The 17,441-nt window shown below is 33.5% G+C and overlaps 3 protein-coding genes across 4 annotated transcripts in view; all 3 read right to left on the bottom strand.

The window, feature by feature from the left end:
* Positions 1 to 13,082, bottom strand: part of l(1)G0020 (RNA cytidine acetyltransferase l(1)G0020) — a 46,781-nt gene extending 33,699 nt beyond the window's left edge. Inside the window, exons 1-9 of one of the 2 annotated variants that reach the window (XM_080166963.1) lie at positions 12,887 to 13,082; positions 11,286 to 11,408; positions 10,209 to 10,306; positions 9,606 to 9,648; positions 8,398 to 8,534; positions 5,791 to 5,903; positions 5,145 to 5,197; positions 3,645 to 3,799; positions 2,504 to 2,600 (exon numbers count right to left, since the gene is read on the bottom strand). In XM_080166963.1, the coding sequence (XP_080023089.1) occupies positions 2,504 to 2,600; positions 3,645 to 3,799; positions 5,145 to 5,197; positions 5,791 to 5,903; positions 8,398 to 8,534; positions 9,606 to 9,648; positions 10,209 to 10,306; positions 11,286 to 11,347 (758 nt within the window). In that variant the 5' untranslated portion in view covers positions 11,348 to 11,408; positions 12,887 to 13,082. Of the gene's footprint in view, positions 1 to 2,503; positions 2,601 to 3,644; positions 3,800 to 5,144; positions 5,198 to 5,790; positions 5,904 to 8,397; positions 8,535 to 9,605; positions 9,649 to 10,208; positions 10,307 to 11,285; positions 11,411 to 12,886 lie in introns of both variants that reach the window. The other variant, XM_080166957.1, reaches the window with a different exon arrangement.
* RpL13A (ribosomal protein L13A) lies at positions 13,078 to 14,975 on the bottom strand. Its single transcript, XM_080171721.1, has 3 exons — positions 14,746 to 14,975; positions 13,608 to 13,803; positions 13,078 to 13,317 (listed from the first exon to the last, which is right to left on the bottom strand). Exons 1-3 carry the CDS (start codon positions 14,973 to 14,975, stop codon positions 13,078 to 13,080), a joined length of 666 nt encoding a protein of 221 aa, XP_080027847.1.
* Positions 14,976 to 14,980: 5 nt separating this feature from the next.
* Positions 14,981 to 17,441, bottom strand: part of Dbp45A (putative ATP-dependent RNA helicase Dbp45A) — a 184,145-nt gene continuing 181,684 nt past the window's right edge. Inside the window, exons 8-11 of the mRNA XM_080166979.1 lie at positions 17,211 to 17,300; positions 16,626 to 16,703; positions 15,850 to 15,942; positions 14,981 to 15,374 (exon numbers count right to left, since the gene is read on the bottom strand). Coding sequence (XP_080023105.1) covers positions 15,147 to 15,374; positions 15,850 to 15,942; positions 16,626 to 16,703; positions 17,211 to 17,300 — 489 coding nt within the window. The 3' untranslated portion in view covers positions 14,981 to 15,146. The remainder of the gene's footprint in view (positions 15,375 to 15,849; positions 15,943 to 16,625; positions 16,704 to 17,210; positions 17,301 to 17,441) is intronic.

The following is a 17,441-nucleotide window of genomic DNA, read 5'->3' as shown; positions in this document are numbered from 1 at the left end:
TGGATTGTTTTGCTAATTCTGTAGACTTATTTATTAGCACTGTTATCTTCCATATTGTCATAATTTATTTAGAACATAGTTTCTTTTTAATCTCAATCGTATTTGTAGTTTATAATAAACCTTACATCTGGGGGTTCTGTAAGCAAATGGGTACGGAGGGGCTGAAGTAAAGCCTAAGCCTAATCCCATCTTACCGACTTAAAAATAAAAACAATATAGCCGAAAACATTAAAGGACATATGTAAAGTTTTCCTAAAGTGGAGAACAACATTGGTTCAGTGATCAGCAAGAACTTTTGATAGACTTAAAAAGCTTAATACTACATATCATAGGATTACTAATAGTTGTAATTTAAAGGACTGTTCAATAAATACAATTTGTAGTAAAATCTTGTAGCTTATTCAGAAAAGGTTTAAAATAAATCGACATTAAATTGACGGACGAACATATTTTAAATATATTTTCAGTAAAAATTACAAATTATTTTAAAGCAAAGGGCAATGTAAAAAAATAAGCAATTTGTAGTTGTTTTAACGTTGAAAATTGTCTCAAAACTGTGCCCCTACTTAATCTAAAGAAAAAAGAATAAACCCTGTTTTATTTTAAGCAAGAAATGGTTCATTAGACTTCAATGTAATGACAGAAAAAAGAAAACAATAGAAAAAAAATAATCTACAACTCAATCCCATACACTAATTGTAAATCTTCTCTGGACTTGTGAGAAGCTTCACTGTATAGGTATATATTGGTATAGTGGTTAGCAAAATATCAATTTATAAATAGTTGTAATAGGAATCAGTATACCAAAAATCAGATGAATCGGATAATTTTAACAAACAATAAGGGGGAGGTCATTTTCTAGTAAATTCCGTAAAGGTGTGTGTGTTATAAGGCCTAAAAATAGTAGTAGAACGATAAGGTGCTCTATATATTTGTATTCCCTACTGAATAGAACAATAGGGAGCACCTTATCGTTCTACTACTATTTTTAGGCCTTATAACACACATACCTTTACACACCTTTACGGAATTTACTAGAAAATGACCTCTCCCTTTGTTGTCAAAAAAGTAAAAACTCAGTATGTTTTAAATGGACGTACGGACTTTCTGGTAACGATGATAGAGTTGCTGCGCTTTCAAAGTCATGCAAAGTTTGAAATCAATAGGACTATTCTAACCTATTTAAATTAACGAAAAAAGCTAACTGTAACGGACGGACCCTAATTATAGAAAAGCTTCACTTTTTAAAACCTTGTAAATGATTTCTATTGCGCCAGTCTTAATAGGAGTAATAAAAATATTAAATATTCTTTTGGTAAAACCACATAAATTCCGAATTGTAAGAAAATATATCACACAAAATATTCTTAAGATTTTATCCGGATTTTTAACAAGTAACACAAATTCTCCTCAGTAATATTTAGAATTCACCCAACTTTTAGTTTTATTTCTCTACGTCTAGAATCAGATTTAATAGTATTTCTAAAGTTAAAGAAGTTTTTATTTTAACCATTATAAAAATTTGTATAAGGAATAATGTTCAAAGCTATGCTAAGATAGATTACTATACTTTGAAATTTAGTGTAAGTTTGGTTTATCAATTATTGACCTATCACTGTTTTCCTGCATAGACCTTCATTCAAACATGTAGTCGGTACACGGATATTTCACCCTTTCATCTATTAATTGACAATCTAGTTATTCTAAATCTATTGATTATGCCCTGCCTGTCATAAATCTTTTATTCATGTCAAATACCAGGTTTAATTCAGTGGGCTGGTTGAACAGCCGCCAGGGTGGTGAAGAGGGCATAAAATAAATCTACATTCATATCTTCCTCTAATATCAAAAAGTTACTAAATGCAGTATGCGATCAGATAAAGAAAAATTAATCATCAATTGTCCTCTCCCTGTGTCCCTGCCAGCCACAAATCATGACAATAGGAATCATGTTCTTTGTCCGACTGGATTAAAGGATTTTTTTCCGTGAGGAATTCAGGTTAAATAACAAGATTTATGCACATTTCGAACTCAATTTGTCATTTTTCATACCTAACACAATCATATAAAGAGAGAGAAGGGACATTTCTTAAAAATTGTGTCTTTTCTACAGCTTTGATAAATGGTCTAAATAATACTGCTAAAATATAAAGTACCTTACACATAACAGAAAATACAAAATTAGTACATAATATGATATAACACATACATAAATAAATATAATACATCAAATTTTGATTGCAACATGATCTTTTTTTCAGAATCATTTGGAATATATTACTCAAAGAGTACTAATCAATTCAACTACAAGTGGACCAAAGACAAAATATTGAAAGAGAAACATAGAATATTTTTTTTATGTTATAGGTTGTTGATATAGTTCAACTAAATAGGGTTGGTTGGGACACCCCGCAAGGTTAAAATAGGGGGAAAGGTCCCTGGTCCACTTGCATGAATATTTGATAATACAACATCTGCTTCACTATTCCTGGCTGGCACTAACCTGCAACAGTTGACTAGAGAACCAACAGGTTGAGTGTCCTGGAGGCTTGTCTTCAACTCTGCCAGCTCATCCTCGTGGTCACTCACAGGCATCAATCCTAAGTATTTACAACTTATTGCCTAAGTTTATAACGCAAAAAATTCCTGTTCATTAGCGACAGGTTTAGTGAGGGATTTTGGTACATTTCCTCAAAGTACCTTTCGAGTATTGATACCCCTCCCTTTATTTCAATAATTAATGTTAGATTAAGTTATAATGGGTCAGAGTAGCCATGCAAGGTTTAGCCATAAGAAAAAATTATCCTTCCCTTATTTCAATTCATTTAATGGTTGGGGGGGGGGGGGGGGCGGGAGGGGGTTCTGTGCTAAATAAGAACTTTGAGGGAAATACAGTAATGGCAAGGAAAAGGAAAAATCTCTTACTTTATCTTCTACTAGCGGATTCGCCCCTAGCCTCTAGGGGCTTTGCCCCAAGAGGTTTGATCAAACCAATTTTTCGTATTTTAGATTTGAAGGAAAATTTTAAAAAAATATGGAGGGGGAGAAATTTTTTTTGGGGGGGGAGGGGGGACAGGGTAGACGACCCCACTATTTTAATTTAAGTTTTAGATCAAACCAATTTTTCGTATTTTAGATTTGAAGGAAAATTTTTTTAAAAAATTTGGAGGGGGAGAAATTTTTATTTTTGGGGGGGGTTGAGGGTGTCCCACCCCCTAAGAAAATAGTTATAATCCTTCCCGGGACCTATGAGAAGCTACCCTGTAAAGGAGAACCCGATCGGTTTAGCGGTTAGCGAGATCCTTCGCTACAAACAAACAGACAGACATCGTTCTACTTTGTATTATAGATTCACTGAGTGAGAAAAACTAAGCTTAATATAACACTTTGTGAACAACTAGCGGCTACGCCCGTAGCATATGATATACTGGCTCTGTATTCAAATGGGAGAGCATAATAGCTTTAAACCGTCCTAAGGCTTAAATCTAAAAATAAGAGTCTTAAATCATCACAGGACATATGTAAAGCTTAACTTAAATAGAGAACTCAATCGATTCAGTAGTTATTGAGAACTTAAGCTTCAGACAAAAAAATACCCTTACTACTTTATATATTAGGATACCAATGGGCAATTAATATGAAACCTGGTGGGCACTTCTCCAGTGTCTTGACATGGCTGGATATAGGAAGAATATTCAGCTTGTCATCAATGAAGAGAGAGGCGTGATTATTCGCCAGAGAAAGGATAAATCTCTCGTTAAATCTGTTCACAACGTCAGTATGGGATTCTGTTCTGTACCTAAAAAAGAAAGAAAAAACGTAATTAAAACCAAAACAGGATCAGTATATTTAATTCTTGAGCAGGGGTGTATATTTTGCACAAGATTTATTTTTTCTTGTTTTTTCATCAAGGAGGGGGGGGGGGGGATATGGAAAAAATGTTTTCAGTTTTCTTAATTTTTGATTTTTTCCCCCTCCAACCACTTATTTTTTATCCCCCCCCCCCTTCCCCCTGAGCTGGGGATCCCATGTAGAATATACACCCCTGTTCTTGAAAGAAAAAAATAATCAGTTGAGAAGTTACCGATATCCTAAGGTTTCAGTCGACCGTTCCATTTAGTATCATAAATTTGGATGATTATGCGATGTATATATATACGTATATCTACAATTTATTTAATCAGAAAACAAAAAGAAAAAGGGGGGAGGGGGTAATGCAACTATCTCGTAATCAGTGAGCAAATAGCACTTAGAATTCGAATTTTTGCATTAGTAATCCTTGGTAGGTCTATTTTCCCTTAATTGAACAAAAAGTTGGAAAAGTAACGGCTAACGGCTCAGTCGTTTAGCCATTTTTAAAAACTATTTTCAAGGTAAATCATCACGAAACCTATCTCCACATAATACTCTTTGCTGCTCCAAAACGTTTTCAAACGGTTCTAGCCGCTAGTTGCTGGTACTAGAAATCTAAACATGTTTTTTTGTATCATTTAACATGATTTAAAGCAAATATATGTTTAAAAAAGTTGATTCCTACATAATTTATGGCAGATTTGCCCTAAAAATAGTCAACCAAAAAAAGGCTAAACAGCTGGGCCGTTAGCTGTTACTTTTTCAACTTTTGTTCGATTTAGGGAAAATAGACCTACCAAGGATTACACATGCAAAATTTCAGATTCGAATTCTAAGTGCCATTTGCTCACTGATTATGAGATGTTTGCATTTAAAAAAAAAACCTCAAATATCTCATTCGTTTTTTTTAAATAGACTTTTGAATGTCCCTATTTTTACTGATCTGTGTTTTATTTTATGTCAATACTAAGTCTTGATATTTCACTATTTATAACATAGTTTAACTTTTAAGTAATTCTTCTATTTAAAACTATACCTATGAATAAATGAATCTAGTTGCGCAACATTGAAAAAAATATTACATTCACTAATTCTAAATCCACAATAAAAATGTGGTTCTGTTTAAGGAATGAACAATGTTTCTTTTAAGACATATGATATCAATGCTCATCAAAATAGTGATATCCGACAAAAAAAACTTCGTTTTAGGGTTTTTCGAAACAAAACAACCAGTAGAAGTAAAATATTTGTGCAATGTCAATGAATCAAAAAATACGTAAAAAAGTTTATACCTCGCATGAACATCCATGGTCATGGTAAACAGCTGTTTCAGCGAAGTAACATCCTAAAAACAAAAGAAAATATAGTATATAAAAGAGAAATGTAATTGAAACTCTTAGTTGTAAATCTGAGCTAGATCTTTAAATGTGTATCCGTTGCCGTTGCCGTAGCCATGTCCGTGGCTGTTTTATTATTTATAAAAACCTCAATTTCAATGGTCTTCCGATAAAAATATTAAAAGTAGCTGTCTTTGTGGACACGTGTAGCCAATTTGATTTAAAGATCGCTATTAGGTTAGTGGCTGTACCTCTGGCAGCGGCAACTGCTACACTACACATTTAAAGATCCAGCTTTGGTAATCCAGTCATCAGTTTTTAAGTCACATAGAAAAATCCAGCGAGCGAGGGAACAATGGCTATTTATTCACTAGTCCCAAAGTTTTTAAATAACGTTTTCTTATTCGTTGGCTTAACAACTTTAGGGACTTATACTAAATTTTAATTGGTTGGTTAGTTAAGTGTCCGAACGTTTCAGCCACTAATTGTAATCTAAAGAAATGGTAATTTTGTGTATACAATCTAGGGTGAATTTCATTGATAACGACATTTCAGACTAAATAAGATTCGTTTCTAAATTGTTAAAAAGTATAGATTTTACCTTCAATACGAGGACAATAGCTCCACCTCCCTCTACAGTTTCGATGGTTCTAGCCAACAGATTTGGTGTTAGGGCTTCAAAGTCTTGTAGAACACACATACCATAAGTATTACCTTAACAGAAAAAAATTGAATAATTAAGAAAAGTGTTTATTATCATTATTTTAATTTAAAATAATTTCTTTACTTAATTTAAATAATTATCACAATTTTCTGCAAAAACATAAGCTTTTCAGGAATGATTGAAAATAGTTTTTACTTAACTTATGAAAGAAGCGGTAAGAATATTCTCAACAAAGTAAAACACGATATGTTCTTAGCACAGTTATGGAATCTCGACCACAAAGATTTTTTTATCCAATCTTGACAAGTGAGGTATTTTTGGAAAGAGGAATATACATAGAAAACGCCTATGTAAATTAGAAAATCCGCAGAAATCATATTTGCAAGTTATTTGCAAAAATCTGCAATGTTAATTTGCAAAATTAATTTCATGCCTTAAATGACAAATTTAGAAAAAATCTTTTTATGAAATGTGTTTATCTATAAGTTTAGAACATACTTAAGGCCAAAAAAATTTCTTTAGTGTTACTTTTTTCACCTTATATATGAAAAAAGCAGTTTCTCACATTTTATGATAAAAAAAGGTATAGGAACTAAAAATATGTTTTTTCTTGATGTAAACACAATAATTGGCATAAAATATATCATCCTAAATGTAAAAATCAGATATAGAATCCTTTTAAGAGTCAATATAGTGCAAAAAGTAACCAAGACATTTTTGCAAAGTATGAAAATCTAAAGAAAATAGTTCTTTTTGCTTTTGATATACATATCAGATAAATGTATATAAAATTAGTGATCAAAAACTATAAAACATGTTGTAAGTTTTTTCAACACTGTCATTGATAAAATTGCACATTTAGGTTTAAGAATTACTGAAGTAGTGCATAAAAACTATTTTTATGTAGTAATCAAACAAAATAAATGCCAAAAAAACAACTACAAAATGGTCTACTGCATTATGAAAAAACGCCTAATTGTTGATTTAAATTTATTTTGTTTAATAACTTAAAAAAAAAGAGTTTTTATGTGCAATTTTGGTAATGAGTAAACCTAAAAGTGCATTTTAATCAATGATAGGGTTGAAAAAAGTTATAACTTGTTTTATAGTTTTTGATCACTAATTTTATATACATTTATCTGATATGTATATCAAAATCAAAAAGAACTATTTTCTTTAGATTTTCATACTTTGCAAAAATGTCTTGGTTACTTTTTGCACTATATTTGCTCTAAAAAGGAGTCTATAACTAATTTTTACATTTAGGATGATATATTTTATGCCAATTATTGTGTTTACATCAAGAAAAAACATATTTTTTGTTCCTATACCTTTTTATATCATAAATTGTGAGAAACTGCTTTTTTCATATATAAGGTGAAAAAAGTAACACCAAAGAAAATTTTTTTGCCTTAAGTATGTTCTAAACTTATAGATAAACACATTTCATAAAAAGATTTGTTTCTAAATAAGTCATTAAGGCATGGAGTTAATTTTGCAAATTAACATTGCAGATTTTTGCAAATAACTTGCAAATATGATTTCTGCGGATTTTCTAATTTACATAGGCGATTTCTATGTATATTCCTCTTTCCAAAAATACCTTACTTGTCAAGATTGGATAAAAAAATCTTTGTGGTCGAGATTCCATAACTGTGTTAGGTTTGATTAAGTTATTGTACAAATTGGACGACAGAATTAACTACTTTTTGTTATGGCAAGTTTTCCTTGCCTCTAGGCTGGAGGGGGAGGATAGAAAAAAGCTCAAAAACACCCTTAGACATTTCTTAAGTTTCTTTGAAAAGTACAACCAATTCGGACCAGCATTTCCGAGATCTTTCCTTCAGACAAAAAAAAATTGCTTATTTGTTTTAGTTTAACATGTAGCTGCTTTGCCCCTAGACGCTAGAAAACAAAGAAATTTAGTCTATTGTGGTAAATTCATTCATGTTAATGATATTATTATTATTGTTGCATCATTGATATGTTATGCATTGTGACAATGAGTGGATGGAAAGCTACAGAGCATGCCATACACTCATTGATCTTCATGTATAAATACTGATTGATGTCCTGATTTGAGTTTTGTCTTCTGGTAATTGCTACGTGCACATTATCGGATTGAACATAGGAGCTCTAACCCAAGTCAGGTTAGCCTCTTTTAAATGTTTAGTTTAAGCTATTACATGCCCCTACACTAAAATACATTCCTATTGCACCTACACTGTACTACTACTACTACTACTGCACTACAGGTGATTTAGATTATTAATATTCGTAGCAAAGCTACTCTACAATTAATACTAGTCGTTAGTAATAAGACTAAGGGGCGGTTTATCTCACTATAACAACATAAGGCATTTAAAAAGGATTCCCAGTTAATAAATCTTTATCGGGACAGCCATTTCCAAGATCTTCAGCTTCAAACAGAATAACCTTACTACTCTATATTATAGAATAGGCTCTTACCTTTTCCTCTAGAAGCTTTGTTATCAAGTTAAAATAGCCTAAAACCAACCAGTATGTGATAAAAATAAAACGAACCTAGAATTTTATGTGTCTCATGGTAGTAGGCATATCTGATGTTTGTTGACGCGATGAACAACTCAAATGGATTGTCTTCATTTATATCAACCTTTCCAGTCTTGATCTTCTTTTCTATCTTCTTCATTTTCTTCCTTCTAAAATGAATTAAGGTACTTTAAATTTTAACGCGATAAAAATCATAACATATATGTAGTAGTAAGTTTTTTTTTGTCTGAAGCGTAAGGTATTATCCTCTTAGAAAGTTTTTTTTCAATATTGAAAATTTGAGTACCCCCCCCCCCCCCCCCCCGACAGCGAACTATGAATTCTGGCCGCAGCGCTCGGCTCCCTAGCCTGCCTAGCCGCAGCGCTCGGCCCCCTTGCCTGCCTAGCCGCAGCGATCGGCCCCCTTGCCTGCCTAGCCGCAGCGCTCGGCTCCCTAGCCTAAAACCTAACCTAACCTAAAATAGTTGTTCGTCGGTAGTCGGGGGGGGGGGGGGGGGGGGGGGTACAAAATTGAAAAAAATTGAAAAAAAAATTTCTAACAGGATAACGCCAAGCGTAATATTTCGATAAATACAGGGGTGTATATTCTGCACAAGATTTTTTTTTCCCCGGCGACAAATTTTTTTTTTCTCCTAGTTTTTTCTCACCAAGTAGGGGGGAAAATAGAAAAATATATAAAGTACATTTTTTAATTTTTTTTTCACCAAGGAAATGGAAAAAATGTTTTCAGTTTTCTTAATTTTTACATTTTTCCCCTCCAACCACTTATTTTTTATTCCCCCCCCCCCCCCCTGAACAGGGGATCCCATGTAGAATATACACCCCTGAACTAAACTGATTGAGTTCGTCATTTCATGGAACCTTCTTAAAGGTGGTCCCTGGTTTTAACCTATTTAATTTTTTATCTAAGTTTGGATTTAGGCTATTTTCCTTTCTTTACTGCTTTAAATTCAGAGCTGCTAGATCATTATATTATATAGGTATTATAAAATCAAAAAAGATACGGAGACGTATTTGAAATGTAACATAGTTCGTATATATGAGTTTAGACCATTTTATATTATTTATAACTTTTTGTTACCTAATTGAAGCATTTAACTTTTTTTCCCAAATAAACTTGACGGGTATTTCTGGCACCTTTTTAAAGAATGGAGTATTTGATTAGGAAAAAAATGTGTAGGTAGAACAAAAGCCAGATTTAAAAAAAAAATTCTCATTACCTGTGGTACCCGAAGTCCAAGTCTTTCTTATAACACCATAGCACTAAACAAAAAGAAAACAGTGAAAAAAATATTAATATTAGTGCTTCATGTCTAATTTAATAATCCTTAAATAAAAGTAACCAATGTGGTTCTCCTTTACAAAGTAGCTTCTCATATGTCATTGGAGGTTTATAACTAATATGGGGGAGGGTACAACCACATTCTAAAGAGAATTCGCCCCGAGACAAAAAATTCCCACATTTTTTGATAACTAAAATTGAGAATAGTCGATTACTCCAAAAGTGCCCAAAAGTCCAAATGGCGTAAGCACCAAACAAACTCAATTAACTTTTGAGTTAAACAGTTTTCCCTAAATATTCATCGTGAAAACTTGATCTGAACTTGAATTGAATTGAAGAGTCAATAAGTATGCATGATATATAAACGGCTTTTATTCAGATTAAAATATCCTTTTTAAAATTCACACGAGTAAGGGAAAAATAAATGTTTTGTACCACTAATTTCCACTAAAAAAGTTACTATTTACAAGAGACAAGAAGTCACTTTAAGGAAAAACAAATTATCGTCCATTGTCCCCTCCTAGCAGATTATGATACATACCTGAAGGTCTAGCCTTTACAGATGCCTTGCTAAGCATATGATGAATGATGACCACCTGATCTTGGGCTTTCTCACCAACCACAGCAATTAAAGATCTGATATGAGCATACAAATTTTGATACTTTTATCAAATAAGGTGTATAGGTATTCTGCACAAGATTTTTTTCTCCTGCTACTGCAAAAAGTATTTCTATTTTTTGTTTCTATGAATGAGAGGACAAGTAGCTTTTGGCACATTTTCAAAATAATTGTCCAATCTTTGGTGTTTTTGGTCCGATTTTAAAAATTTTTCTGAATATTAGCATCAGCGGATGTTTTCGGTACACTTTATATCAGGGGTGTATATTCTGCATGGGATCCCCGGCTCAGGGGGGGGGGGGGAAGTAAAAAATAAGTGGTTGGAGGGGAAAAAATGTAAAAATTAAGAAAACTGAAAACATTTTTTCCATTTCGCCCCCCTCCTTGGTTAAAAAAAACTAAAAAAATGTGTGGTAGGAGGGATAAAATAAATAAAATATAGAGTTCTTTAAATATATTTCTATTTCTCCCCCTACTTTTTAAGAAAAATCTAGGGGGGAAAAAAATAAAAAATTTTGTAGGAGGGGAGAAAAAATAAATCTTGTGCAGAATATACACCCCTGCTTTATATTTTCATTAAATATTGTTTTAACTAGACTGTTCAGGAACCTAGTTTACCTTCTATAAGAATTATTTTTAAGCTTAACAATGCGAGGCATTTGAAAAACGTGGCTGCTGGCTGTCTAATTCGTATCTGCACTTTGTCGCGTCACAGTGTATAATCAGATGTTAAAAATTAAACCCCTTGCTTTTGTTTGATGCGAAACATCAAGAATAGTGGAAATGCAGGAGCAACATATAAAATTAATCATTAAATTCTTCCAGATAAAATCGCTCAGTAAAAGGATTAGTTGTGTGTTACGATTGTCTAATGTCTATATGGATAGAATGCTAGGTCGCTCGAAACGAAAAAACTTAGAGAGGGGGGGGGGGGGCGACGGGATATAAACTAACCCGTGGAAGGAGAAGACATAATTAAAAAATGGGTATGCTTCCCTGTGTCCTTTCTGTACACAATTCTCAATCAGAATCCTGATACGATTGTCAATTTTCTTCCTCATGATGCCGTTGATTTAATCAGTTATCACAAAATCAAGCTTACTCTTCCTTGTTTTTCTTCTACTAATGGTCGAAATAAGGTTAATATCTTTAAATCATTTAGTGCCAATATTAGCCTATAAAACAGCATTATGTCTGACCCTTATTTAAGTATAAGTTCAATAGCAAACGATGTTTTCAAAAAAATATAGAGTTGTAACCAAATTATTTGCCAATGACAATTTTGTTGACAAAATATATCTTTTATACTTTTTGTTGCTTATGATTTCTAACAAGATAGTTTAACTAGTAATAGGGCGTCAAAGTTGGAATAGGAATGAGTAGAATGATACGCGCGGTGGGACAAACTAATAATAACAATAGTCACAACTCCCAAAGTAGAGTTTAAATAAGAAAACAAAATTTGTGAGTTGTAACATTGTCAAAAAGTTAAAAGGGTGAGGTAGGTTGTGCTAAAATTTCGTAAATGTGTGCATTTTAAGAATTTAAAATGGAAGTACAACTCTAAAATGGAAGTACAACTCTAAAATTTTGCATGGCAGTTGCTTTGATGGGGTATGATGTGGATATGTATTATGTACTATATTAAAGCAACTGTCATACAAAATTTTATTGTTCTATTTCTGTTTAAAATTGTTAAAACTCGCACATCTACGGAATTTTAGCACAACCTACCTCCACCTTCATGTTGTAAATGGACGACGTAACTATTAGTGATAAATAGTACCACACTGATATCATGAAAAAAAAAAGACTTTATACGAACGAGAGAAAATGACGTCAAGCACCTTCCCGCGGTGACGTTATGCAATTTTGCAGGTTGATACATTGATTTTGTTTCTGTTTAATAGGGCTTAATGAATGAAAGAAAAAGTAAAGTTCTACAATAATCTTTTGTAGTAAAAACTTGATATTATAGATTAACCAAGGGTGACAAGTTAACATCCATACAAGCGAAGCAACGAAATAAAACGTTAGAACAAAAGAACGTAGCATGTCAAAAATAAGTATGCAGAATTAATATTAAAATTGTTGCAAACTAACGTAAATACAAAATCTGATTAAGAAATACATTTAGGGCCTTGAGTATAGAGAAGACTCGCTTAATAAATTGCCGTCTCTTATGAATCATTGCTTTTTTAACTGAAAAGGACAATTATATTATTTTTCATGCATAAAAATTGTTATCCAACAAGTTAAAAATATACATCTTAAATGTTCGTACGAACTTTAGTTACTTTAGTATCGGTTATAGAGCTGCTACACTATCTAATATATACTTAATTATTCAAAATTTTAAATCGATAAGACAATTCTAACATGCCGGAATTACCGATAAGTGCTAGTTATGGAGTCAAGCGAAACTTTTCATCATTCCAGGGGTGTATATTCTACACAAATCACCCTGCTAAGGGGGGGGGGAGGGGGGGGGGGTAAAAAATATATGGTTCGGGGAAGGATGTGAAACTTACAGGGTCAATTTTGCAGAATATACACTTCTGTAAAGAGCAATTGCTGCACGTGACAAACAAGTTTTCAACCTTTCCTGTTAATAATCCAATTCTTAGCAACTGCAGTAGACAGTCCAAAACATTTTACAATCCAATTATCTGAAATCATCAAGAAATAAGACTCAAGCATATCATTTTTATAGATATTTATTTACCCAATTGAGTTTACGGCATGTGTAACAAGATGTAATCATGAATTATAAGTGTGAAGGGAACAAAGTTTACAGGTAGCCGTAGGTCTTCATGATGGCCTCGTACTCTCCGACCTGCTTCTTGAACTCGGGATCCTCGGTCACCTCCTTCTTGATAGCCTTGACGGACAACTTTTCCTGGAAGTAGGCCTCGGATTCAACCTTTCTCTTGGCTTCCATAGCAGCAACAACGTCCTGGTACTTCCACCCGACCTCGTGGGCCAGTCTGCCAAGGACAGCCCATTTACGGCCAGGCCTCAATCTTACCATCTAAAAGTAAAAAAAGCTTTCAGAAACAACTAAGAAATGTCTTATCATATTTTGCACGAACATTTAACGTATGAAAAAAATCACCGAAGGAAAGAAGTTTAGTTTTAGCATGTGATCATATTTTGATAAAAAAAATTGAATAACCATTCCAGCATGATCAATATTACGATTAAAAAATATATTCTACTGCAGCTTCTATCAAAATAAATTTCTATTTATAATGTCTCCTAAAATACGTCTAAAGCCAAATAGTATTTTTCAATTATTTGAAATAATATAAAACTACTTACCCTGCAGGCGTTGGGGATGACCATCCTCTTCTTCTTGTCATAGGGGGCGGGGATACCCTCGAAGACAGAGAGGCGCTGGGTGATCGCGATCAGACCGCGCTTGGTTCTGTGGGGGATCATACCACGAACGGTACGCCAGAAAATCTTGGAGGGGGCACGGAAATGGAATGGACCGCGCTGGGGGTTAACGTTGCACCTTAACAGAAAATTTATCAATTACAATATTATATTTATCACTAGTGGCTTCGCCCCTGGCCTCTAGGGGCTTCGCCCTATAACGTAATGGAAAGTCAACCCTATTATAGGATTTTTTTTCAGAGTTATATTTTCAAAATGTTTTTTTGCCAAATTACTCTTTGGTAAAATTAATCCCAGGTTGTGCGCCGTATGCACAAAAAATTCAATTTGTAAAAATTAAAACCAGATTGTTCGCCATAAACAAAAAAAAATTAAAACTGTAAATTTTACTTAGTACCTATATGTGCAACAACTTTTAAAAGTTGTAAATTTTTAAGTATTGCAAAAAGCCCAATAATTTTTTTGGGTGAAATTTTTTTTTTTTTTGGGGGGGGGTTAATGGTGCAGTGGGGTTCCCCAACCCAATTACTGGCTTTTGTTAACAAATTTTAAAATAAAAAAAATGGCAATGGCAATTTTTTTTTTTTTGGGGGGGGGGGGGAGTTGGGGTATCCCACCCCCAAGAAAATAATCTAAAACCATCAGAGGATCAGTAGGTATAATCCCAGAAGAGTAGAGCCCAATTTGTTCAGCAATATGAAATTTTACAAAGAAAAATTTTTAAAAAAATTTGGGGGGGTGGTTTTTTTTAGTTTTTTGGGGGGTTGGGGGTGTCCCATCCCCCAGGAAAATAATCCACCACAGGACCAGTAGGTATAAATATTCCCTTATGAGTGGAGCCCAATCGGTTCAGCGATTACCGAGATCTTAAGCTTCAGACAGACAGAAAGACATCAAGCTAATTTGTAAAGTCTAGAGAGGTGTAACTGTAATAAGCAACAGCTCTTAAGTTAGCGTGAGATTTAAAATCAAGAAAGTAGGACATAATAATGTAACAAAATTAAATAGACATATTGACGTACTCTTGGAAAACATAAAATAAAAAAAAGACTTATCTTACCTCTTTCTCAAGAAGTCGAGGTACTTCAACTTGTTCCTGTAGAAGTTACCGGAGATGTTGATCTCCTCGCATCTAACGACAACGACGCGCTTGCCATTCAGGATCATCTTGGCAACATAAGAGGACAGGCGACCCAACATGTGGTCTTTGGCATCAATTATTACTGGTGCCTTTTTCTTAAATCCCGGTGATCTCGAAACATTTCTTACTCCCTTGGGTAAAAACTTCATTTTACTTCTGAAATTTTAATTCCGGGTTAAAGAGTGAATTTTCATGTAAATTACAAATACATTACATAAATATTTCCATAAACTTTCAAAAACGAATTTAAAGAACAATCATATTTTTAAAATTCAAAAAATAAAATCGTTTTTGCAAGGTAAGATTAGATACTAATAAATTTAATCATTAATGCACAATTTCTTGGCCTTTTTAGCCTTCTTAATCAACCTCTCACGAGCTAATCTAAACTCCTCTTTTCTTTTCATCAGTTTCTTTTGTTTTTCAGCTTCCACCTTGTCAGGATCGAGTCCCTTCTCAAGCAGTGCAAGGCGCTCGTGGACTTTTCTTCTCTCATCAAAATCTTCGAATCCCACATCAATCATACACTCTCGGACTATCGTATTCACCTTAACAAATAAACTCAAACGTCTAGATGTATGCAATTTAGTACAAATAGTATTATTTTCTAATGCATTTAAATGGTGTATTATTTTACATCCCCTACTAAAAGGGGGTGGGGAAATAAAAAATATGGGGGGAGGGGAAAATCAATAAAATAGAAGATAACTGAAAACATATTTCAATATGTCCCTCACTTTGGGGGGGCAATGAAAGTTATTGCAGCGGGGGAAAATTTTTTTGTGTAGAATATACACCGCTGTTGCATACATCTATCAGAAAATCAGGTGAAAATCACTCAAGGGCTTAATCTAATTTATAAGGACCATTAATATGGAAGTCTCTAAAGCTTTACGCAAGGGTTTATTCTTCATGGGATCCTCAGCGGTTAACGAGATCCTACAGTAGACATTTCCAGTTACTTATAGAATAACATAACTTGTATGTTCCCAAAAATATTGTACTTTAATCCAAGCCACTTACTTGAACCATCATTACTCCAATCTTAGAATCGTCCACCAGCATTTCTGTCATTCGAACCATGGTTAATTCTTCCACAGCTAATGTCAACACAACCTAATCAAAGTTAAATTAAAGAGACTTCTAATAACTAAAGTTTGAAATTAGCTCCTTATTACTTAACTAGTTATCAGGGGTGTATATTCTGCACAAGCTTTATTTTTTTCCCCGGCTACAAAATTTTTTATTCCCCCCCCCCCCCTAGTTTTTTCTCACCAAGTAGGGGGCAAAATGGAAAAATATTTAAAGATATCTATATTTCATTTATTTTATCCCTCCTACCATACATTTCTTAGTTTTTTTTTCACCAAGGATGGGGAGAAATAGAAAAAATGTTTTCAGTTTTCTTAATTTTTACATTTTTTCTCCCTCCAACCACTTATTTTTTACCCCCCTCCCCCCTGAGCCGGGGATCCCATGTAGAATATACACCCCTGCTAGTTATTAAATCGAATTTAATTCATTTTTCTATTAGAAAGACTTTTAAGTTTGTACTAAACAGTTTTGTTTGTAACCTTTGGGTTAAATCCTAACATTAAATTATTTTAATAGTTAATCTAGCTCTCGATTTAATAATCTTTACCAGAGAAATCATTCGGTTTCTAATTAAAACTATTTTATCAAAATTTAAATGTAAAAATTATACTACACTAATCTAAATTAGTAATTCTTGAGTCAGAATATTGAAAGAGTACTCTAGGGGCGTAGCCGCTAGGACAGAAAATATTAGTAAAAAGCACCTGTGAAGGATCAACAAGGGTAACAGATCTGCCAGACCTTCCAGCTCGAGCTGTTCTACCAACTCGATGCACATAATCCTTAAAATATTTAGTATTATACTAAATGTAAGCAAAATATAGATGTGGCTTGGGAGTATTTAGGGTGCTCTCTTGCTGACAGGGTGCATTGTTGGCCCTGCTAAAAGAGAAGGGAGGGGGGAGTGAAAATTAAGAGAAATGAAAACATTTTTCCATTTTCCTTCCCTCCTTGTTGAAAAAAAAAATAAAATAATATGGTGGGAGGGGGATCATATGATTATGAATAAAAAAAAAAAAAATTCTGAAAATATTTTTCCATCTCACCCCCCCCCCCCCCCTTCTTTGCTGGAAAGAACGAAAGTTGAAAAATTTTGCAGCAGAGGGGAAAAAAATTAATCTTGTGCAGAATATACACCCTTGCTTGCTGATCTTAACAAAACGGCAATTTTGATTCCAACAATCTTTCCTAGAACACTAGCTACAATCCTTAAAACGATACGTTAGTATCCCATCTTAATAGGTGTACCATAAATATAAAAACTCTGGCTTAGTGGACTTGTTTCTTACCTTCGGATCTTGGGGAACGTTGTGATTGATAACAAGTTGTACTCCAGGTATATCCAGACCTCTGCTGGCAACATCTGTACATATCAGAACCTAGGAAAAGAATGCGCTGATTGATAAGTTAATAAAGTTCCATTCACTTTAATAGGTTTAGGCAAGACACTTGCTATAATCTGATTAACCAATTAAATAGCGAAGAGATATTAAAAGAAAACTTTTTTTCTTTTGTATTCA

This window comes from Acartia tonsa, chromosome 1, assembly GCF_053477335.1.
Source record: "Acartia tonsa isolate MP-2025a chromosome 1, ASM5347733v1, whole genome shotgun sequence".
Classification (NCBI taxonomy): domain Eukaryota; kingdom Metazoa; phylum Arthropoda; class Copepoda; order Calanoida; family Acartiidae; genus Acartia; species Acartia tonsa.
Note: the sequence above shows the minus strand (reverse complement) of the source record. Positions and strands in the feature narration are given on the sequence as shown.

Excerpts from the sequence above, each read along its gene's own strand:
- RpL13A (XM_080171721.1), bottom strand. The coding sequence starts at position 14,975 with ATGAAGTTTTTACCCAAGGGAGTAAGAAATGTTTCGAGATCACCGGGA. Across the intron at positions 13,804-14,745 it reads CTCGACTTCTTGAGAAAGAG|GTGCAACGTTAACCCCCAGC; the intron begins GTAAGATAAGTC and ends TTTTCTGTTAAG. Across the intron at positions 13,318-13,607 it reads TCATCCCCAACGCCTGCAGG|ATGGTAAGATTGAGGCCTGG; the intron begins GTAAGTAGTTTT and ends TTTTACTTTTAG.